Genomic DNA, 24,764 nt, shown 5'->3' on the forward strand with positions numbered 1-24,764 from the left:
GGGAGAGAAAGTATGATCACTACACTGTGACTGCATACAAAATATAAAGCAATTTTGGGAGGTAACATCTCCACATTTTAATCTAGTTTTCTCCAGAGTAACAGGTTAACCAGTAACTAGGGAGGAAGATGATGAAGGGCTAAACTGCACACACACTGGGGGAGGGACAGAAAGGTTGAGTTCCTGCTCAGGAGACGAACTACAAAAAGAAGAGTGTTTCTCCAGAAGGTCCCTGCTAAGGTCTGAGGATGGGGTTGACCAGGTGAGAGTAGGAGTAAGATAGCTGGTATTGGTGAAGCCATTCCTTCATGATCTTCAGCCACTATGATTTAGTTGCCCCTCTATAATGCAGAAATTATGATATTAGCCATGTTAGGTCCAATATAATTTAAATAATGTAGTTAGAGGATTTAGAGGAGACAGGTGGACAGTAATTATTGCTGTTATCATCATCATCATCATCAGTAATGAATAAGTTGCCGAGGACTCTAAGTAATGTTTCAGTGGTAAGAAATGTGAACCATCAGGTAAAATAATAATTATTAATAGTTAATAAAATATTAGATGGGTGATATAGTATTCTCTACTTCAAAAATTCTCTAATTCAGATATTAGCATACAGCCCGAGAGAGTGGGTATATATACAGTAATAAAATGCTTATAAACATTTGTATCTATATGGCTATAGAGAGAACAAGATACAGATTTATTCTTAGAATAATATAATTACATAAGAGAAATGGTCATCAATCCTGCCTTCTTTTCCTTCCCTACCTACAAAGGAGTTTGTGACCTGCCCCCTTCTTAGTCACCTTCACATCAAAATTAAACAATATCACTTTTGACCTTTCCTCCACAGTTTTATTCATGATAGGCCAGATTTTGGCATTCTCTCCTTCTCTCTCACTCCTGTTGTTCTCTTCCCTCTTTATTCATATTATGTAATTCAGGATGCACTGGAGTCTATGAAGTAGACGGAAGTACATCACTTGTATTGGGACTCAGTGGTAAAGGGGGAAGAAAGTTATGCCCATTTTATTATTATTACACTGATTACAGGCCAGTCACTGTGCTAAGTATTTTACATCTAATTTCTCAGAGAATTAAGCAATTTCTTTTATTTCATACATTTAGTAACTACACTTAGAGAAAGGTTTTGAACCCAGATTTATCTCAGCCCCAGGATCATGGTGCTTTCCACTATAGGTTGTACGAAGGAAATAGCTTCTCATATTTTAACATTATGGTTCATTGAGAAGAATAGTGTATTTTGCCTAGATTTCTCACTTAAATCTGGATTTAAGTTCAAGATTTAAAATCAAGATTATAAGCTCCTTAAACCATGGACTAAACCACAAATAACTTTGTATGCCCAGTATTTATCACCACATAGCATGTAATAGATGCTTAGTAAATAACCAAATAAATGAATAAATTAGTAAAGAATGTGTAAGTATTTTCAAAGAAATAAAAAGTTCTAACTAACTTTAAGAAAATAATCTCTTCTCAAAATTTATTTGCTGCTGTATCAAAAGTCTATAAGGGATTATTAGACAACCTACTAAAAACCACCATCTCCAGTGGGAAAATAGTTGACGAAGGCAATCAAAAACTTTTGTCCTAAATACCTCTAATAATAAAATTCCATGTCCATTTACATAAATAGAGTTTAGACTTGTTATGACATAATAACAAGAAAACAATTATCTAGTCGAAATCAGGAAAAGTTATTATTATTGTGAGAAAAGTAAATCAAACCTTCTCAATTTAACCCGTGCTCTGAAAGTCATTAGCCATGTGAACTTGGGCAAAGGAATTAATCTTTTTGCTCATTGGTTTTCAAATCTGCCCAAGTAGAGACAGACTGGATGAGAGCACAACTTTGACAGCCTGTGGATCTCTGACTGTGGAAGTAACATATTTGCTCCAAGGGATTGCTATGTTAACCACTGGCCTAGCCTTCAAAGTTCCTTAGAAAAGAGTAATGTTTTCCTCTGTAGTATCTCAGGTTGATTGTAAGTTATTTGTTTTGACATTTGTTTCCACATCAACAAGCAGAATATGTTTCTAGCTGTGTTAATTCCTTTCTGGTGTAGATGTCATCTAAGTGGAAGCACTATAGCTGAAACGAGGGAGTTTATATTGATTTTTGTTTCCTTTTACTTAACTAGTTCAAGCAACGTATGCATTACAGCCTTCATACCTTTCAAATAATATATATGACATCATGCTTCCCTCAGGAACTCTTAATCCAGGCAACTGCCTTCCCTTTTTGTATCAGAAGTATTTTCAAGACTTTGGTCTGGGACATAACGCTCTGATGAGGTGTGTGGTAATCACATAGTCAATACTATGGGTTTTTAATTTTCGCCCCCAGGGTGTTTGGTACGGACAGGCAGGAAATGAAAAGACGTTCTGCTCCCTACAGATGCTGATATGGGGCAAAACTGAAAATCAGTGAAGTGGTGAAGTCAGTGCACATCCTGACTCCTCAAGATCCCTCTCACAGCACAGAAGCTCTCCTTCTTCCTTCTCGCTTCCAGAAGGATCCAATATGACACCTCAGGTGAGTTGAAGTCAGAGGGTTCATGCTCCCAGGGAGGTTTGTCCCTCATTCTTTTTCACTTATTGCAGTAGCTGCCCTTTGGAAGTGGAAGAGAGACGAGGCCTGGAGTTTGAGAAACTTGGACTCGGATTATGCCACTAATTATCTGTGTGTCCTTGGTCAGTGCAGTCAATTTGTCTTTAAGATAACGTATAGGTTTATAATCCCGTGAATTATGTCTGAGGGAAGTTGGCTCCAGTAACCCTGACTTCCTAACAGCAAGACAGGTTCTCTCAGGAGGTAGTAACACTTGTGCTAGTTTTTTTTCTCAGAAGACTTATTTTTTGTTGAGATATAATTCACACAGTATATAACTCACCCTCTTAAAATGTACAATTAAGTGATGCCCTGGTCTGAATGTTTGCGTCCCTCCAAATTGTGTGAAAACTCATGCCTTATGTGATATGATGTGATGGTATTAGGAGGTGGGGTCTTTGATAGGTGATTTGGGCCTGAAGACAGAGCCCACGCAAATGGGATCAGTGACTTTAAAAAATAGACTCCAGAGATCCCTTGCCTCTTCCACCATATGAGGACACAAAGAGAAGAGGGCAATCTGCTATCTGCAAGAAGTCTTTGATCAGAAACTGATTAAGCTGCCATCTTGATCTTGGACTTCCAGCCTCCAGAACTATGAACTGCTGTTTACAAGCCACCCAGTCTGTGGTATTTTGTTAAAGCAGCCTGAACAGACTAAGACAAAGAATAGGGTAAGGTAGTTTTTAGTATACCCATAAGGCTGTTCAACCATCATCATTAGATAACTCCAGAATATTGTACCACCCTAAAAGAAAACACATATCCACTAAAAACCACACCCTAAACACTCCTAAGTTCTGCTCTGCTTCACTCTGTCTTTATGGATTTACCTATTCTGGACATTTCATATAAATAGGTTCATAGAATATGTGGCTTTATTCACTTGGTATAATATTTTCAAGGTTTATCCATGTTGTAATATCAGTACTCCATTCCTTTTTATGGCTGAATAATATTCCACAGCATGGGCATATGGCATTTTGTTTATCCATTCATCAATTGATGGAAATTTGGGTTGTTCCCACTTTCTGGCTGTTGTGAATAATCATGCTATGAATATTTGTGTATAAATTACTTCTGTTTTTGTTGATGCAATTTGCAAGCTCTGTGGAAATACTTTTTAAAAAATCCTCTGGTCTTCACTGTTTCATTGTTTTTGCTGGATATAAGACGGTGATTCTTTCCTCTATGAAGGCATCTTTGAGGCCCTGTGGTAGAAAAGGGCACTGTACTTGGAGTATGAAGACACTGATTTGAATACTGGCTCTGTTGATTTCTAGATGTTTGACCTTGAACAAGTTCCATAGCCTCTCACAGTCTAATTTCCAAGACTATAATTTTAGAGAGGATTAGTGATGCCTGACCTCCAGGGCTCTTAAGAAGGTTAAACAAGAAGGGAATGGAAAAGCACATAGTAGATCCACAAAAGATGTTAGTTAAATTTATTCTTTCATTTACATCCTATTTATTGACTGCCTGCTCTGTGCCATGTACTATCCCATATGCCTCTTAAAACCAATGAATAAAACAAATATTCCTACCTCTATAAAGTTTAAAATCTGCAAGGGGAAGCATTTACCCTATTCTTTGAATCAGCAACTTAGTGAATTTACATTTTGTACCTCTCCCATCTACACTTTTCCCCAGTCAACTTCCCTCTGGGGCTACTAGCCAGGGTTTCGACTTCTATAAAGACAAGAAAAGGAGGGAATTATTCTCAGGTACAGGTATAGGTTAAGAATTAGCAAGTTAGTTCCTCTATCTTCAATGGCACTGCTATCCAACAGAAATATAATGTGAGGCACGTATGTAGTTTTAAATTTTCTAGTACCTACATTAAAAGTAAAAACAAACTGGCAAAATAAATGTTTTATTTAACCCAACATATTCATTTCAACATAATTGATATAAAAATTACCAATGAGGTATTTTATATTCCTTCTTTGTAGAAGGTTTCCCACATCCAAGGGCAGAAGTGCAGACACAGAAAAGAAAGCAATGTGAGGATGGACACAGACATGAGAGTGATGTATATAATATGAGCCAAAGAAGGCCAAAGACTGCTGCCACAGCCAGAAGGTAGAAAGGAGCAAGGAAGAATTCTTCCCTAGAGTCTTCAGAGGGAGCATGGCCCTGCCAACAACTGATTTCAGACTTCTAACCTAAGAAGAGTGAGAGAATACATTTCTGTTGTTTTAACCCACTCACGTTAGCAATCATCTGTTACAAAAGCCCTAGGAAACTACAACAGATTCTGGTAACTCAGTTTGGATTGGCCACATTTCAAGGGTGCAATAGCCACATATGGCTAATTTGAGCACAATTTTAAAGTCTGTAGAGGAGAAGTCCTCTGTGGTCATTTTCCAAAACCTTGCTTTAGAAATGAGAACCTTTGAGATAAGTCTTAATTGAGATCTGAAGGGGTGAGTTCTCTGCCTTAGAATCATTTCTTTCTGAAACAAAATAATCTGTTACCTTTCTTAAGGCAAAGGATTCTTGATTACTCTAAAAAGACAAAACATCCCAGCAATCCATTAGGGGTTTTGCAAAATAAGAAAATGATTTCTCTTTTATCTCTTTAAGCACAGAACTCACACCTTATTGTGCACCAAAATGATCAGTAATTGTACTCTAGCTGTAGGCTCAGGAGACATTCCTCCTTTATTTTCTGCTCTCCAAAGATGCTGCAGCGTAATTCTATTTCCCTTTAAAATTAAGGAATAACATCTTTTTTTGCATTCATTACATCACAAAACAGAGAAAGAGCACAGGCCAATATCATAACTGTTAGTGGTTCACAGGCAAGGAGGTAAGGCTCAGCAGAAAAATTAAATCATTTCAATACTCAGGACGCCTCTTCAACATAAAAAGCCCTTCCTTTGTATCGTCAGGTCTTCAATAAGTCGTCCTGGAAGCCAGACTGACTTGAGTAAAAAGGCAGCATAGGTCCCAGGGGAAGAGTAAACCACTGGGTCATGAATCAGAAAGCCTAGGTTCCAGCTGATGCCATTGATGTCAGGAATATAACCTTGAGCAGATCCCCGACCACTCAGATTCTCATATGTAAAACTGGAATAATGACAATTTTTGCCTGACTTGCCTCTCAAGACCGTTTGCTATGACTCTCAAGCTTTTGGAAGTATCAGTCTCCTGGAGGGGGAACGTGAACTCACCTCCAGAGATTATGATTCTGTAGGTCTGGCCTGGGGCCCAGGAACCTGCATTTCTGATAAGTTACCAGCTGATGCTGCTCATCCACAGACTACATGTTGAGAACCACTGGTTTGTAGTATTTTACAAGATGGTATAAGCCCCATGAGGACAGGTACCATGTGTCGATAGATATCACAGCATAACTGTTAGAGGCCCTGGCTTTTCAGCTGGATAGACCTGTATGAGCAGGACCTGTATGAGCTCTAATTCCTTGGGTGGGTCATGTAACCCCTTATCTAGGAAATGGGTTGTTCTGAGGTTACACGGGATATTGCACTCAAGAATGTGATACTACATCTGGCACAGAAATGTTCAACAGACGTTTACACTTAATGTTATTATTGTGCCTGTCTTTAGCCCTAACGGATTTGTTAAACAGACTGTTCAGCAAATATTTTACAGACTAACAAGTGCTAAACAAATTAAGGGCATTATTAGGGTGGTGTGGGGCTACATCCTCATCAAACTCTGTTCTTGCTACAGATGAAATACATGGTTAACATCACCAGTGGGAGTTTGGGAGGAGAGAAGAATGGAAAGGAGTCTGCTCGAGCCCACTCCATCACATGCATTAGGGTCTTCTATGTGCTCCTTTCTTTATCGTAGTTGTTTTGTGTTTTTTTAGCAAAATGCATTTAAAAAATCTTCCGTCACTTTGAAGCACCAGATCCTTCTCGTTTTAGAACCCCTAACTCTGCAACTTGATAAATTTCTAGGAGGCCCATCATAGACACCTCCCCAGCTTTTTCCCAGTGCCAGGCCCCCAGATAGTTGGCTCCACTGGCACCTGTCCCAGGGGCCTCGCTGCCAGGAGGCAGACCCTAAAAGTTGTGGCTGCTAAACATGCATATGGATGCCCCCTGGCTTGTTGCTGCTGGTGGTGAGGATGATGATGATGATGATGGTGATATTAACAGCAACTAACACTTAGTGAATGTTACTAAGCCAGACATCTTCCTAAGTGCTCTACACATGTAAATAAGTTTAATCAATTTAGGTATTTATTTTTCAGAGAAGCTTACCATTATTATTATATCCCTATTTTATAGATGAGGTCACATCTATAAAGGTGGGGGAAGGGCGACAGAGGTGCTAGGAACTCTGCTTCAACCACTGAAGAAGAGCGAGACACCCATGTGCTAAGAAGCTGACCATGGTGGCAGCAGCAGCAGCAGCAGTGCAAAGAGAACAGAGATGATCCTTCACTTAGAACTAAACTACATTCTTAGAGAGAAGCACAATCCTAGCACTGGCAGGTCCTCTAATATGGGCTAAAGGACTCAGTGAATGACAGCTCACACTCAGTGTTGCTTGCAAGGATCAGACACTGCACTAAGTACAAAGAACATATACATGATCTCAATCCTCATAAACACCCCAATAAACACTTACTTTGTCCATTTCATACGTGGGGGGAAAAAAAAAGCAACCCAAGACTTAGGGGGAGAAAATATAGCTTCATCACACAGCTGATAAGTGGCAGATCTGTCTATTTCATTTCAAAACCCATGCTCTTAACTTCCAGGTCCACTTCATCTCCAGGTGGTGTTTCCGGTGTGGTAGGAGATGCAACGGCTATTCCTTCATCTGCCCTCAACCTCTGAGGCAGTATCATGGATCCCACATTTCAACCAAGCATGATCACATTCGCTGATATTAAATGCATAAAATGTTTGGATTTTTCACTTGTCTGTTTTTCTCCCCTCTTTCTAATTTATTTCATTCAACAGAGTTCAATCTTTTTTTTTTTTCCCTTTAATACAACATGTCCCAGACTCTATCAGCAAGGGAGTTTTATTTATAGTTAAGACAACCAGCCTGGCTGAGCATGTCTAATGAAGCCATTAATGACTTTGCTTCAGGAGAGGTCTTAAACTGAATATTTCTAATAACTTTTGGTTTGTATCACTGCTACTATACGTCCATGCCGGTGGGGATATAAAGTTGCTGCCAGTTTCTCTATTTACCTCAACATCTTTATTACTGATTAATATCTTCCCACCATGAATTGTATTTAAGTACTTAAATTGATATTCAAAAGGAGTTTTCCATTTGCTGTTTATTATTTTTTGGGTAAACTTCTCACTATTCTGTCCCTGAATTTTCTTCACTGGAGTCATTGCTTTTTAATCTAGTTATTAGCTTTCTTCTTGCTAAATCTTTCTACTACCTTGGCTTCATTTCATGGCCACGGTTTTGAGACAGCATAGAGAAATAGGAAATCCATTCTTTGGCTGCAGTCAGCATGACTGTAAATGCACTGGCCAGCCAGTTTCTTAGAAAGAGAAACAATAAAATAAAAATTCATTACAGAACTAGGCATTGCAGTAACTGCGTGAAAACTGACATTCGCTCATCTCTCTTTTGATCTTAATTGAACACTTGTTACTTTTGCAAAAACAGGCAGTACTAGGTTTATTATCTGTCTGGAATTGTGAATTATTTGAGAGTTGTCTGTTCTTCTATTTATTCTGGGGAAACAGATGAGAGTCTTGAGAAGTGAAATACTGTTCCTGGCTGCTGCGCTGTGAGGCCAAGCTTTGAAACTCACTTCTGTGTTCTCTGCATTCTGGTGGGGCTATATGGGCATGATGGTGGGGCGTGGGGGGATGCTTTAGGGCAGGTCCTGAGCTTTGCAGGAAAGTTTGATTAAGGGCTAACTCGATAAGATTGTGCTTATCTAGTTCTACTATCAATATCAACAAATACTGGAGGTTCCTACTGTACATGTGCGTTCTCTGACCCTAGAATAAGCCAAAACCATCTACGGCCTACCGGCCTACCGTTAGTCTTAGTGATAAGACACTTCCTAAGCCTAAAATGCCTTCTGAGGACCACCGGGCAGTGTCTCCACATCCTCTGACTGCAGGTGGTGGCCCCTGGTTTGCATTTCTTACTGTCATAGATGCAAGCTACACCCCTGTGATTAACTATTCAAGCCAGGCCTCCCCCTTGCTCCAATTTTGAGAACACTCACTAATCCCAGAATACGCCTCACTTGAATGACACAGGACACTTTCTGCCCTGCCCACCCCAGATGCAGCTGTAAGAGCAGCAGAAATTTTGTGAACAGATCAACAAAATGCTTACATTTGGAGAGGATGCACTTTCTCAAAAAGAAATAACTGCTGAAGTTGGTAAACTGCACCACAGAGATGGGAATAAATTTAGCCTCTCTGAAACCAACATCAATTGAGACTACATCAAACATACATTTTTTTCATCCATTCACAGAGGGTTTTTAAATGCCTTCACACCTCTTGTTCCATATGAACATATGGACCAGCCATTTTATTCTTTTTCTCAAATCTGCCAATGTGAACAGAATCAGTAACACAAAGTAAGGCATAGGATCTGTGGGAAATTTCATATTAGATGAATACAGTTTCAGGCTTAGCTGTAACCCTTCAGCATATATATCTGCCTTTCAAATCACGTGTTTAGCTAGAACTACACATTCTTAGAGTTAGAAAGAACTTTAGGGACCATCTGTTCAACACCCTCATTGTACAGAGGTGTAAACTGAATCCCAGAGAGGCAAAAACGACTTTCTCAGCAGCTGGCTAATCATAAAACTAGTAAATAGTAAAGCAAGTAAAAGACTAAAACTACCTGGTTGCAGGACCTGGATAATACTTCCAGGCATATCTATGTAGAGGCAGGCATGCATGTACTCACATAAGTACTTACACGCATGTACACATGTGGATCCACGTCACAGTCAACACCTCAATAATCTCTGTCCAAAGCATGTTTTCTGCCTGGTTTTGTCCTAATTACTGATATGACCAATACTGGGCTGCTTTTCTGCTACTCATTGGTGTGTGCATGTTTTTGGTTTGGATTCCCCCAAAAGCAGAGCCTGAGAGAAGGACCTGGAAACAGTTTATTTGGAAGATAATTCCAGGAAGTAGGAGTGAGAAGGAGAAGGTAGAAGACGGTACCATGGGCAACGGGGCTTCAGTCTTGCTGGGGACCTCAAAGGAACCGTGTAGAATGCGCCTAGGTATTCTCCTTCTAAATGGCAGGCCCTGAGACCTTTCTCTACTGATTCTCATGCCCCATTGTGTGAGGACTGCACTAAAGAACAGAGTTAGTTTCTCATAGTTCCCTTTGCTTGTGACTTTAGAGAAAGGCTTGAGAAACAAAAATACAGAACAGGGACAGTCAACCAGCTGTGGCTGAAAGCAGAAACAGGCGAGGGATTTGGGAGATTGGGATCGACATATATACACTAATATGTATAAAATGAATAACTAATAAGAACCTGCTGTATAAAAAAATAAAAACAAAACAAACAAACAAAAGAAATGGGCGAGGGGGTGCTACACCAAGAACGAGTGATACACAGTTCAAGGCACAATAACTGCTTTTAATACTTCATATATTTCTATCTAATTTAAACAACACCGTTGTATGTATTAGCCTCAGAGGTGGCTGGTTCACTGCCTTAACATGAAAGGGACTACAGCATGCCCTGTGTCCACAGTACAGCTTGAAACTGGAGACTGGGTCTCTCTCTCCTTTCTGGTCAGTAGGCAGCATTTGTTCATGTGACATATGTTTATTTATTTAGTGAATGGCACTGTGTTCTAGGCATTTGGAAGATGCTGGGCAGACAGCAGTGAACTGAAAAGATAGAAATGCCTGCCTTAACAAAGCTTCAGTCTGGTCAGGAAAGACATTTAGCATAAAGACAAAACTTATAGTTATTCATATATTGATAAGAACTCTGAAGAAAGATAAAAGAAGAAGAGGGGTATAAAATGTTGGTGAAAAGAATTATGGCTATTGTATTTTATTTTATTTATTTACTGTGGTCAATAAAAGCCTCACCAATTCGGTGGCATTTGAGCACAGATCCAAAGAAGGCTAGAGGGCAACTGATGGGAAAATACAGGGCAACAGCATTATTGGAAAAAGTCAGTAGAAAGATCCTAAGGTCTACTTACTTGGCACTGTGTCTAATAACAAATAAAAACTAAGTGCTTGAAACAGACTTCACAATCTTGTGGGTTAGGTACAGCCTCTCCCCGAAAGACCACTTTGTTTCATACAGGCTTTTAATTTTTATTTTAGGATTAATTTGAGTTGCTGGCAATGTTAAATAATTAGGAGATTTATTCATAAAAACTCTAAAAACTGGGAGACCTGGCATATAGGACCAGAGCGGTGCACTGGTTGGTACTTTAATGGGACATGTTTGGTCCAGTTTTCTGCAGTCACCAGACTTCCCTCTTGTCATCAGGAGTCACTATTCCTTTAAGAATGTTTCATTCATTTGTTAGCTTCCTTGCTCTTCTAGGTAGTTGGGTTATGTGTTGCTTGTTACTGTGTTCATCAGTAGTCTTTTCTGTTTTTTAATTACTGTCAGAGACTGAGTCTAGCTTTGGTAAGGGAGAACATTTCCATTGTACCATAAATTACTAATCAATTCCTTAAATAATTAGGAGACCTTTCAAGGTACACCCCTTGCAGGAGGAACCTGTTTATATATTTGGATCTTCGATCTTATTTAGGGAAAAAGATCAGGAAAAAGCATATTTGAGATTCACTAATTATGATAAACATAATAAGACATAAATTATTTTCCTTGCCAAAAATGCACCAAGAAATATATGACTAAGGAAGTATAGAAAAGGAAAAGAATGAACAGTTAAAGAAATCTGTTCAAAATTCAGAGTGTCGAGTGCTATGTAAATTAATAAAAAGAAGACAAATAGCAAGAAAACAAAAACATGAATTAAAGCGAGACTTTACTTACACTGAAGGAGGCATACGGAAAGGGAATATTAATGCCATGTAAACCAGTTCACAAAAAAGACTCACCAAAACATCAATATACTGATTTCCTACAAAAAACTAAGCGAAGAAAATAGACACAGATACACATCCTGGGTGAAAATTCCGAGTTTTTCAAAACACCACTGAGGAGATTAATGGCTTCCTTGATTTTCAACCCTATAATTTCTGATATCTACTCAGCACAGTGAGTTAAATAAACACACTGCTTTTGTCAAACACTGAGAAATCGATTCATTACCTTATGCTTTAAAGAATAATATGGTTCTCCCAGAGTCAGGAGAAATTAGAGACAGACTATCTCACTTGAGGACTTTGGGGAGGGTCACAGGTCATGAAAAGACTGGAGAAAAGGAAATGAGGCACAGAGCCTGAGGCACTGGCTTGGGGAGGGGGCAGAGATAAAGCTCCTGACCAGATGAGGGAGAAAAGTTAGAGTTCTAAAAGAGATAGCTAGATGCCAACAGGTCCATGATCAGGAAATGGCGAGGATGCCATGAACCTAACTAAGGCAAGAAGTTTAGGATTTGAAGGTAGGGCGTTCTAAAGTTTGTAAGTGGATGGGGGTTTACATTTAGAAAAAAGCAGGAAGAATGAAAACCAAAATTTAAAGAGTACATTTGCAACTGTTTACTGGACAAATCGACAAGACAGCCACAAGGCTGTAGAGTGTGCTGGTCAAAACTATGGAATCTGGTGTTGGTCAGCTTTGGGTTGGAACCTTATTTTCTCTACCACCTCCTGGCTTGGTGACCTTGGGTGAGTTTCTTAACTTCTTAATGCTTCAGTAATAATATTAATAATAAAAGTGACAAAAGTAAAGAGTAAATACTTCTTAGTGATCATGAGACAATGAAATAAAAGTACACGGAGTGCTTAGCACAGTGCCTGGTAAGGGATCCATACATGTAAGCACTACCGTTACTACCTTTAATTACTCAACAATTGCACATAATCTGCTGTATCAAGCTGTCGGTCAACATAGCTATAGAACGCAGCTAATAGAGTTTTGAGTCTGTCTTGCTTAGGAGTATATTCACAGATACTAACACAGAGCTGTCTCTTTGTAAAATACTCAATAACATTATTTGAATGAATGCATGAATCAAGGTCATGATGATCCAAAAGTCATTTTTTTGTTTTATGTTGTAAAAACACAGATATATTCCAGGTGTCCCTCTTGGATTTGACACTCTGAATAACAAGGCAGGCGAACTAGACTCATTGCAAAAAGACTTGGAAAGACAGCCACCATCCCAACCTGGAAACCAACTCTCAGTGCATGCTGGACTTAGGCAGCATCAACAATGAGTTATGTATGTCAGCTGGTAGGCTCCTATCTTCCAGAAAAGCCAGAAAGTAATAAATAACATGTTTGAACTTTTTAAAGCCCTTGTGTAGCGGGTGACCATGAAAGTATGGTAAAAAGCCTTGTGTCTATGCTTTCCGGCTCCTGCTAAGCTATAGGTGTATTCACATGAAAAAGAAAGTATCAAAAGACGGAGTGATGTCAACAAAGATACTGAAAGAGTCACCCAGATAAACTTCCATCCAATGACATCAAAGTAAGCAATACTCTGTATTATCAGTTTTATTGCCCAATATCTCTGTGCAGTTGAGTACTGGAATCAGCAAAAATAACAACTTTCAAACAAAATAATGGCTCAAACAACTCTAAAAGGACCAGACAGACAGGTGAAACATCAATGTCTAGCTTTGGATACAACACCATGAAAAGCGGCAGAAAAGAGTATCAGGAAAGAGTATTCAGAAGTGTCAGCAAACGCTAGTCATAGTAGTGTGCGCTCCTACGATTTTATCATTGCCATCTAAAGTGAAGGCCCACTTTTGAATTAGTGTGAAATACAGTGGCATTTTTAAATCAAAAAGTTTTAAAATGACACTCTACCTGCAAGGCACAACATGAATGACTGCAGCACCAGCAGTTCCCATGGCAACCTCATCTTCAGTTTCTGAGGTCAAAGGAGTTTCAAGTCCAATAACAAGTGAATAAAATAGCTGTTTCTTTTAAGTTGTATTCAACCTTTAATCTGTGGGAGAGAAGAGACATTACAATGAGATTTGGGAATACTTTTCCTTGTGCTCTCTGAAAATTTATCTTTCCTCGAGTACAAATAAACATGACTTCTGGAAAACTACTTTTGAAGAAGAGAAAGCATGTTAAATTTTGAATATGAAGCAAATATGGCTCCTTTCTTTCTTCCCAATAATACTTGGGCAGAGACTGAAGCTGGTAAGGTCCCTGTGGCTACTGAGTGCAGGTAAGAACGGCTTCTGATAAGATGTGAACCAACCCTTTCCAGTCCCTTAGTTTCCAGGCCCTGTTCTTATTTATTTTCCAATTAATAATATACCCAAAATAGTGAATACAGAAGAAATTCCACTGAACAAAACAGGGCTAGCACTGGTGGACTTTAAGGAGAAATTCTGAAGGCTTAGAATGGAGTTACATGTGTGAAAAATTATAACTACCCCATCAATTCAAACATTTTTTTTCCCCAATGCTCCATGTTTCATCCCCAAAATGCAACAGAAATGTACAGCTCCAGTGCCTTACAGAGAAAAATCCTACTAACTATGAGTGGCTGTCTACTAGGTTCTTTTGGACAAATCCAGAGCATGAGTAAGAACAGTCATTCTTCCGTTAGCCAGGAATCTTAAGACAGGAGAACTCCGTGGTGAAGAGAGGCTGCTTGTTCTGTGTACGATGTACAAAGCAGGTAAGTGGATGGGTGAAGCAGGAAGCATTCACGGGCCCTCAGGAGGGCAAGGTACCCCCCCAGCTCATGCTGATGGCTAACATGTGGGGCATAGACCTAGGGTTGCAGGAACACTTACAACTTTTCAAAGAGAAGTTGAAAATATTATTGTATTTTGAAAATCTCCCAAGTTTTACATGTTGGAAACCACTTCAAAAGATTCTTTTAAAACACTGAGGGAGCCAAACACCACCAAATTGCCTTCAGGTGCCACAGTTTTGCAACATGACCTCGGTAAGACAGAACTCACACTGTGCTCGGCTTGCTCTCATCCACTCAGCCCTTCTCCCATCCATCCCGTGAGCCAGCCATGGATTTATGCATCTATGGAGTGCCTTTTGCTTGCCAGACACTAGTGGGGCACCGGACCTGCCAAAATGGAGATCCCAGCTGTCTGTAGCCGTAAGAATCTCCTACTCCAGTGGGGTCAGTTACCTGCAGTTTCATAAAACTGCAACACAACATGCCATTTTGAAGGAAGGAGGACAGTTTCTGGACTTCATAAAGGAGATGAGCTCCTACTGGTGTTTGAAAGATGAGAATGATGCTTCTTCCTATTCATCGTTTCACCCAAGAAGGGAGAAATCTAGGAAAGCAGAAGACACACTCTGTCTACAGCTTGGGCGGTAACCAGTTGCCAGGTCCCGGTTATGTACCCCACCCCGTCTCTCTCCCAAGGTTGCTTCAAAAGAAACGTCCTGGTTAAGTACGTGAAGCCTCTCTGAAAACCACACAGCACCATATGGATGCTAGATATGATTATTACTGTAGCCCTGATATTTTTTAAGCTGATGATAATCTGGGTCTTCTCCTCTCACTGCCACTTACCAGGAAAACACTGAGCGAACACAGGTTTACATGAGTACATGGATCAACATGGACTAACGTGAGCTCCTCAGTCAAGGGCTCTTGGCACTAACTGATGCCGCGTGGTCACTCAGACACCCTTATGTTTACCATGAAGCTAACAGAAAGTGAAGAACCGTCATTAGAGAACTCGTCTTTCTTTTGCACCCTCAAATAGCTCAGTTTCTGATAAAGCCAGACTAGATATGTTGTGAAGACAAAAGGGACTCTTAACTTCTGATGTGCTGACGTGGCTGAAAAGTGGGCCGTGTCTCTAACTGGATATGTTCAGATACTCTTCTGACATGCATGGTGATTAGGCCATTTTAGATAAACAGGATGTGCTGATCAATGAAAACTATTAATGTCTTTAGCAAATGATCAGGGTATTAATAATGAATGTTGCGACGGAAATGTCATCTCAGACCAGCGGATTGATCTACACTGTTAAGCAGTTTCTTGAAGCAATTAAAATTAGCTTAGAAAATGTATCCAATTACACCATAAAGATTTAATCCAAGACAGGATGCTATTTACAGTGTGTGTTCTGTTAAGAGCTGTAGATTTTTAAGGATGAAGGATTTCAAGAACCCGACTGGCGTTTATTTACATCCAGGTAGGTAAGGCTCACCTTCACTAATCAGAAATAATGGGGTCGTTGATGGTGATTCGTCCGGTGGGCAGTCATAACCAGAGCACCGGGTTTTCTGAAGGGAGCTGAAGATTGATGAATCTCATGTGGGACTGTGGTGCAGGATACAAAGTTTCATAATTTCAGTTTTTCTGCCAGAACCAGAAAGCAAGCTGTGGGATGAGTGAGAGTTACGGCAGTAATAGATCTCCCCTGCAGCCTGGAGCTCTCTCTGGTTTACCGTAAGAGGGTTTACCCGAAGTTTGCTGTAGGAAAAGGTAGTGTACTCAGCACTAACTGTGGGACCTTGACCAAGAATTAGACTCGTAAATCCTGGGGAGGGGGCCACACAATGAAACAGGACTGGGTTACTTTCTCTGGCTGAGCCAGAAGGATATGAATAATTGAGAATCCCACAGTTTTATCTGTACACATTGCTCCACACAGCAAAACTCCTCCAGCCTCCAACACTTCAAACAATTCTTATATAGCAAGAGTCATGCTAAAGAACTCAGTCGAAAGTGTGTAAGACAAATCATGATTCAGTTCTTCCTTAAACATCTTGGTTTCCAAGAACCTACATGCAGGGTATCACCATATGATGACTGCTTTTAGCACTTTGCTAAATTAAAATTCTGCTGGTATCCAAATGCTCGAATTCAGCTCAACAAATAAGCAGGTGTGCTTACTGGGGGCAGGGACAATGCTAGGGGTGGAGGTGCAGAGGGGATGGAGGTAAGAGCCCTGTCCTCAAGGAGCTCACTGTTTACTTGGGGAGAAAGGCGATTAATCCAGGCTTTATATTTCATTGGGATTCACATAATGAGTCTATTAAGGACAAGGTGCTAAGGATGCTAAAGGAACATCACCTAACTGAGCCAGGGGGTGGGGTAGGGCAGGGGCTTCAAGAATGCTCTCCAGTTTGAACTGTGTCTAACAGTTTGAACTGCTCTAACAGTTTGAACTGTGTCTTAAAGGATAAATAAGAGGGAGGAAGGAAATTCTAAGCCAAGTGACAAGGGCAACTGACAGGCATGAGAATTTAGAGAATCTTCAAGTTACTGCAACACAAGAAAAAGGAAGGAGCACATGGGCGGACTCACACCTGTGCTCTAATCTTGGCTCTACATTCTCCAGCTGTGTGGCTCATCTGTAAAATCACAAGAACACCCATCATCCAGGCTTACTGTAAGGATGAGTGAGAGGGTATGGAAGGCACCAAGGTCAGGGCCTTGACACTTAGTAGCCACCCTTGCTAAACATAGTACAGCACTGCCTAAGCCAGGTACCTGATCCCCGAACAGCCTTGAATGTATATTAAAGAGTTTGGACCTGAATCTGAAGACTAGGAGAGGGTGGAAATGACTTTAAACAGGGGGACGTTCTGAATAAACCTGGTTTCCCTGTATGGGGATCTGCTTTACATGCGATCCCCAGAAACAGAGAATATCTATTTTCCCCGTTGCTTGTCTCCCCTGCTCAACAGGTGAACTCTAATTACTAAGTGTACTTCCAATATTCAACACATTTTTCAAAACCTCATGGCAGTAAGACAGAGAGGGAAAACGTTGGATTTGGAATTAAGTGAATTGAGTTCTTTCTTCCTGGTTTTGCCACTACTTATCAATTTTGGGGAAGCCACAACCTTTGTAAATATATTTGCTTATCTATAGTTTGGGACTCCTACCATGAGCCCTATCTTTCTCACACATGTGTTGTAAGATTTAACTGACCTATGTTTTGAAAGTGAATATCAATTATTCTTATTGTGTAGATTCTAATTCAAATCCCCTCCGAGATTTTAAACTTTACAAAGGTAGTAATATGTGTTTTTTGGTAGGTATTTAAAAGGCTCATGGAGAATTACATGGCACAGAGCAGGCAGTCAATAAACAGTATGTAAATGAAAGAATAAATTTAACATCTTTCATGAATCTACTATGTACTTTTACATTCCCTTCTTATTTAACCTTCATCACAACCCTGGAGGTCAGGTATCACTAATCCTCTTTAACATTATAATCTTGGAAATTAGACTATGAATGGAACTTGTTCAAGGTCAAACATCTAGAAATCATCAGAGCCAGTATTCAAATCTAGGTCTTCATACTTCAAATCCTGTGCTCTTTTCTACCACAGCAACAGAAATGTAAATAAAGCAAGGTGTCTTTAAAGAGGTGACATAAAGTTCTCTGCTTTTCATGTTGCCCTTCTGCAGAATAGAAGCCAGATACCAGGGAGCAGAGGTATAGAATCTGCATAATATTCATAATGCAAAGTAGAGCATGGGTTTCAGAGCTGAGCCTTTGTCAGAAGACTGCATTTCACTAGTGTGAATTCAGAACTCCTTGTGAGAGCACAGCTGGGAATGCTTCTTTCCCTCTAAATGTGAGAAAAACAGGAACATTTGTTTTCTTCCTAATTATTATTTAGGATGCAGCCATTCTTAAGGCAAGAATTTTATAAAGGATCATCCACAGTTCCCAGTGTATAGTTGAGCATTTTCTAACTCTACAATTAACTAATAAGCGGTGCAGTCAATCATAAGGGCAGGGAAGCAGTGAGAAGAACTGAAAGCAGGTGACACATTCAGCTTCCTCAGAAAGCAACCTGTCAATCATTTCAAGGGAAAATGGCATATAGTCAAATCTTAATATTCAGTCAGTCAACAGATATTTATTGAGTGCTCATTATTCAAATGGTAATATGCAGAATGCAAAGAGTCAAGGTCAAGGCCTCTGCCCACAAAAGGATGACAACTCAGCTGGGTAGATAAGGTTACTGACTATATAACTTAGTTTATATGCCAACTTAGGGGTACAAATAATGTATACTTTCTATCCTTATGGTATCTGGTCTACAGGTTCTTCTTGGATAATGAAAATTCATATCAATCAAATTAGCTTAATAGATTTTCTCCTTGTACCAGCTTTTTACTCTATCTTCTACAAGAAACATATTTCCATATCTATTTCCTTGAGGTCTTCCCTACTTCAGTGGAGACTGAAATAAGTAGTCTGCCAGGAATGTGAAAAAAATGTGTGTTGCTTGGTTTCTCTTTGGATTGCTTGTCCCAAGCGTCTGAAAGTATTAAGAGGACAGTGTAAAGAAGATATAAAAGAGACTGGATAATACATTTGGAAAACTGCACTTGTTCACCAACAGGTAGGCACACATGAGATGGAATTCCTTATGTAGATGGTACCCAGCTACTCAGTGGCTGACTTGGACTCTATTTCCATCATAAGATCACATTACAGAGGCCTTTGAGGATGGAGGGTCAGCTAAATGGGGACAATTATCCCCATTTTTAAAGGCTTTCTAGGCAAAATGGTGTCTGCCACTTGTGGCAATTCTAACCAGAAATATGATGATTACATTAAGACACACTCTGGCATAAAAGCCAGCTAGCCAACATCTTATCAACTCAGTCACCGAAGGATATCTTTTAGACATTCTGAGAGCCAAAAGAATTCTACACACTATTTATGAAAAATCCCATATTAAAATTTCTTAGAATATATACATACTACCACTTTCTCAACAAATTTTCTCCTTATAAAACCTTATTCTCCTTTGATGTTAGACCTTTACACTTTGCTACTCAGGAGACCATCTTAAAAACAAGAACTGAAGTCACGCAATAATCAAAGTGTGTTATTTCAAAAGATCACTGGATTGAGATTCAGAACAACTAGGTTCCTAGCTCAGTGCTGTTATTTACTTGCTGGGCAAGTTTCTTTACCAATAAAAGTGGTCTGGATCAGACTGTTTCTAAAAATCGTTTAAGTCCTGTTGCATCATTACATCAGAAAAACGGTGTGTATTCAAAAGATTTAATTCAATAAATGAATGATGGTCACTCTGCCTTTGTCATCACCAATTAGACATCTCACAATTTCTCAGATGACATCATCTTCTCATGCGTCAAAGTTGTCTGAGATACACTGCTTTTTTAAGTTCTATGTATGGTGCTGTTACTGCAATGTAATCCCAGGCCACAAATACATATTCACCATTCATAGTCTCCACTAGGTAATCACTTACTGTACTACTTTCTAAATCTGCATTTAATTTTTACTTTTATTAAAGTAATACATAAACATAGTTTAAATACCTACTCCTACTCCCCTCAGAGAACTGCTTCCCAAGGAAAATAGGTCGCCTTTCTGATATGTATCGCAATCTTCACAAAAAAACATGCTTATACTACTATATCTTGATTTGGGGGTCTTATGAATTATTAGTTTCTTTTATGGATGACAATAATTCAGCTTTCTCATATAATCACTCCCAATGACAGATACACTTACACAACACACACACAAACTCCTGGTTCCACTGTTGTCCAAATTTAGTTACATCATTTAATTTGGTTAATAATTTTTCAACTGAGTCCCAGAGTAAACTGCTTATGCTTCCTTTCTGCAAGAGTTGCGTTTTTTAAGACTTAATAATTTCCTTTTTATCTGCTTAGGTTTCTAAGTATATATTACAGATTCATTCTAAACATTCTACCATATCTAATGCTTTCATTATGTTCAAACACACCTTGTAGTCCATCAGCTTTAATAAATACTTATTTAGGACATGTAGATACTGAACACTTTTACATTTCAATTGAAAAATAAACAGATATGGTTCGTGTTCTAGCATCCTTTAGATGAAAACAGAAAAGCCTTGCATTCAAAGATATAATTAAATACATTATGCAACTATTCATATATGAAACTTACATATTTGTGAGTTTCCAATATAACATATGTAATTAAAAAGCAACGTAAAAGGATATGTGATTAAACCATTAAACAACGTTGAAGGCAATGTAATGGTAGAATGTAATATGAAATAACTGAAGAGATGGTAAATAATAGATAGCCCTTACAAAGCACTTATTATGTAGTAGTCCCTTATTAAGTATTAACACATATAATCTTTAAAACAACCCTTTAAGTAGACAACAATATCATTTTAAAGGTTAAGTACGTTGTCTTTAGTTAGAGCTGAGAAGTAATGGAGATAGGACATAAACTCTGAATATTTTCCCCAGAAGTTTACTGAAGTATATTTTACATATGCTGATAGGCATCTTTTTAGTGTAAAGTTTAATGAGATTTCAAAAATTTATGTAGTCATATCGTATCACTACTATACCACCAAGATGTAGAATATTTCCATCACCCTAGAAAGCAACGCTAAAAGTTTAACTTCAGAGTATAGATGTTCATACATTCTCCTGAAATTCTCCCACATAGTTATAACACAGGCTTATTAACTGTACTACATATAAGATACGTTTTTTTCTTCCTCTTATTTAGACTGCTTCTCTGATACTTCATCTTCCCTTTCGAATATCATTCCCATATTAGTATACTCTCAGTACAACAGAAATGAGAACAAAAGTATATCAGAGCAGAAGACAGGAAAAGACACGGCACCTCCATGGCCCCTTCCCAGGGAAAGCAATGCTAAGTGAGCATGGCACCTTCTCCCACTTAGCCCAAGGGCAGTCCCAGAATCTTTTCCAGGTAGCATTTCAAGCAGGCACAACAAAATCAATACGGTTTGTAAGTAACATAAAAACTTCTTTGCCTTCCCTATGGTGGTTGAAAACATCAGCTTTAGAATCACACAAGCCAGCTTTAAATCCCAGCCCTACCATTTAGTTGTTGACCTTGGACAAGTCATTTAACCTAGGTTAGCCTTACTTTTCTCTTCAGCAAAGTGACGGTGATGATTCGGGGTTGTTGAGAGGAATACAAGAGAAAATCTCTTTAGTTGGATTCTGCTAAAAAAGTTGAGCATGGCTTTGAGAAGGTAAACTTGTTGGGAAAAGAAGATGGACAAACAGTGGAAGCACCTGGCTTCAGGAGACACATGGATGCAGGAAGCTCACGGTGACAAAGGGGAAAAACCCATGACCCACTGCATTCCCTCCTGAGCATCAGAGCAGAGTTCGTGGAGGAAACTGGGGAATTTGGGGGTGGGGGGAAATGACATTTCCCAGAAATGCCAGTCTTAGTCTTGCTTTCTGGGTAATGGGAAGTAAACCTTGCAAACTTTCTTAAGGCTGCTACCAACAGAGCAGGAAAGAAGCATTCTTAGCAATCATCTCACGTTTGTTTTTCTTCTGCCCACTGGTATGCTGTAGAGTGCCAATTCTGCTAAACTCCCAAATAAATCACTGGTAATGAAGCATGTTGCACATACAGACAGCGACAGGCATTTTTTAATCACCTAAACCAAAGAAGAGCTAAAGGTAAGCACAAAACACTCTAATACCTAATATATTAGGTGTCAGATTTAAAGTGGAAAGAACCGTGTGACTTTCAGAGCTTTTATGTGGATGCACTTAGTGGGGAAGTAAAGCTACCAGTATATTCATCACTATGCACAGCTTACTGATTGCTTGGACAGCCAAATCAGATAGGTGGTAGCCTAAAACAGAGTCTGTATCTACTTAATCAGAAGTAGAAATAAGACTGCAAACATAAACGCACAAATTATGACAGGCCATGAAAATAAACAGGCTAAAATCATTTATACTCTGTACTTCACTCACAAATTATTAACTAAATTTCTACTAATTGACATGCCACGTGATACAGAAATGAATAAGACACACATAGTCTGCCCTCATGGAGCTTATTTTATTCTACTGGTGGTGTAAATAACACAGTGCTCTAGGGGGGCTTGTAACAGTGGACAACCAGGAAAGTGTGTCAGTAAGAATCAGGAGTGTATATGACCTTTGGAAACAGACCTATGTTCAAATCTTGGTTTTCTATATCCAATGCCTGAAATGTTTTGGAAAAATTATTTGGATGCTTCAATTTTTTGTCTATAAGATGGAGACTGCCACCTACATCAGAAGTGCATAGGGAAGTATGTGAGCTAATGCATGCAAAATGGTTAGCATTCTAAGACAGTCTTAACATGGACTTTGTCTTACCTAACAGAAGCTTAGAAGTCTAAGTGGAACGTGGAACATGAAACTACCCTACTCTTTAGTGAAGTGGTAAAACAGGATTTATATTCATAGCTTACCATCTCATGAAATGGTAAACAAATTGTACATTCTAGACCCTGTGCTATTATTTATAGAAATAAATATATTGGAACATTCATCTAAATAAAATTTGATGAATAAACACAGTATGTTAGGCACTTGATGTCATAGTAGACAAAGTCCTGTCATCATGGAGTTTGCATTCTAGTGCACTTTCCAGTTTATATGCCCATGGCACTCATTTTCTTGAAGAATAAGCTAAATTCCTATAGGCACACCTCAGCATCATTGTCATTTGGTCTAGGACTGCATGCAGATGATAGGACGTTTCCAGATCATCTGACAAACTCTTTTGAATTCTTCTTTGGTATCGAATAGTTTTCCAGAAATCCACTGCATATTATACAAAACTATTTAAGCAAGTGCTCACCTCCATTTTCTTGTTTTATTTTATTTTATTTTTTTTTTGCACCCTGATCTGTATCTCAGACATGAAAGATGATAGAGAGAGAAAACTACAAGCTTTTTTCTTGAGTACATACTATGTCTGTTATTGTCCAAAGATTTTTACATGAACTATGTAGTCCTCACAGTAACTTGAGGAAGTAGGTATATCATTATTCCCATTTGTCAAAGAAGAAAGTGAGGCGTGGAGGGGCAAGTGAGTCAGTTACTTCTTTGGTATTCCTTCCATTGCTTTCTCCTAGACCTGTAAGTGGCTAACTTCTTCTCAGCATATTGTATCAGGGCCTATAGAGGTAATATTCCAAATGAAAAATAGAGGAGACAGCTGGTAAACCTGTGTGTATAGGGTGCCTTTCTCTGCACTGGTGGGGATATTTCATCATCAGATACAAACTAATGAGACTGAATTATTGCATATGGATCCAGAATCATTAGCATGCCAACGGACACTTTCCCCCCTTATAAGAACAGCAGAAATTGCAAATGTGACAGTTTAAAAACAGGTTTTGATAGCCCTTATCAATGCATGGTTATTCATCGGTTAGTTTAATAGCCAAAATAGGTAGAAAGTGATCAATGTGCTCTTTGTTTAATCAGGCTGACTTAGGTCAAATTGAGCAAACATTACTTGGTTCTCAGGGAACGAGATTTCAGGCCTGGCCTGTCACATATAGAGCAGATGTCCCTGTAGTTCTGGGTGTGAGATGAGCACATGCTGCCAATCTACTTTAACCATTCTACTTATGTTCTTATTTAAAACGTGATAGAGTGATCATTTCCAGTTATAAAGTGGCTTTTATCTGAGAATCTCCAAAGGACAGTGTATTAAGTCTACACTGTTTGGGATGAGGTTTAGGTTCCAGTATTATAATTTTTAGGCAGGGAAACTGAGGTATAAAAGAGTATAGTGAGTATACAATACTTAGTAAATTAAGAATAAATACACGCATCTTTGTCTAAAGCTAAGACTTGAGGGAAAAGAATAATTTGACATGAGGAAACTTAGCCAATTCCCTCTTAACCAAGTGATCAAGGCTGACATCACCAGTGCCAATTCATATTGGCCTCAAGCGCCCTCTGCCATGGAGCACTGAGGGGGACACAGTATTCGTGTTTGGTCTCCTTGCAAACAACGCCTAAGCTCATTGTGATCATGAGAAAACATCAGACAGTTGAGTAAGGTGCTACAACATAACTGACCAGCGGCCTTCAAAAGTGTCAAGATCACCAAAGGAAAGACTAAGGATTTGTCATGAATTAAAGGACAGTACAAAGAAATGAATATTGCAAACAAGGTGGGATTCTGGATTAGATCTTGGAAGAGAAAGAGGACACTGGTAGAAAAACTACTTTAAATAAGGCTTGCTGTTTCAT

The 24,764-nt window shown here is 39.1% G+C and overlaps 1 protein-coding gene across 3 annotated transcripts in view; it reads right to left on the minus strand.

Moving 5' to 3' along the window:
- The window catches only part of CNTN4 (contactin 4), a 958,070-nt gene that overhangs the window by 475,646 nt on the left and 457,660 nt on the right, over positions 1–24,764 (minus strand). For all 3 annotated transcript variants that reach the window (XM_067043593.1, XM_067043596.1, XM_067043595.1), the window contains one exon: positions 13,569–13,710. In XM_067043593.1, coding sequence (XP_066899694.1) covers positions 13,569–13,623 — 55 coding nt within the window. In that variant the 5' untranslated portion in view covers positions 13,624–13,710. The remainder of the gene's footprint in view (positions 1–13,568; positions 13,711–24,764) is intronic.

The sequence above is a fragment of the Kogia breviceps genome, chromosome 10 (genome assembly GCF_026419965.1).
Source record: "Kogia breviceps isolate mKogBre1 chromosome 10, mKogBre1 haplotype 1, whole genome shotgun sequence".
Classification (NCBI taxonomy): domain Eukaryota; kingdom Metazoa; phylum Chordata; class Mammalia; order Artiodactyla; family Physeteridae; genus Kogia; species Kogia breviceps.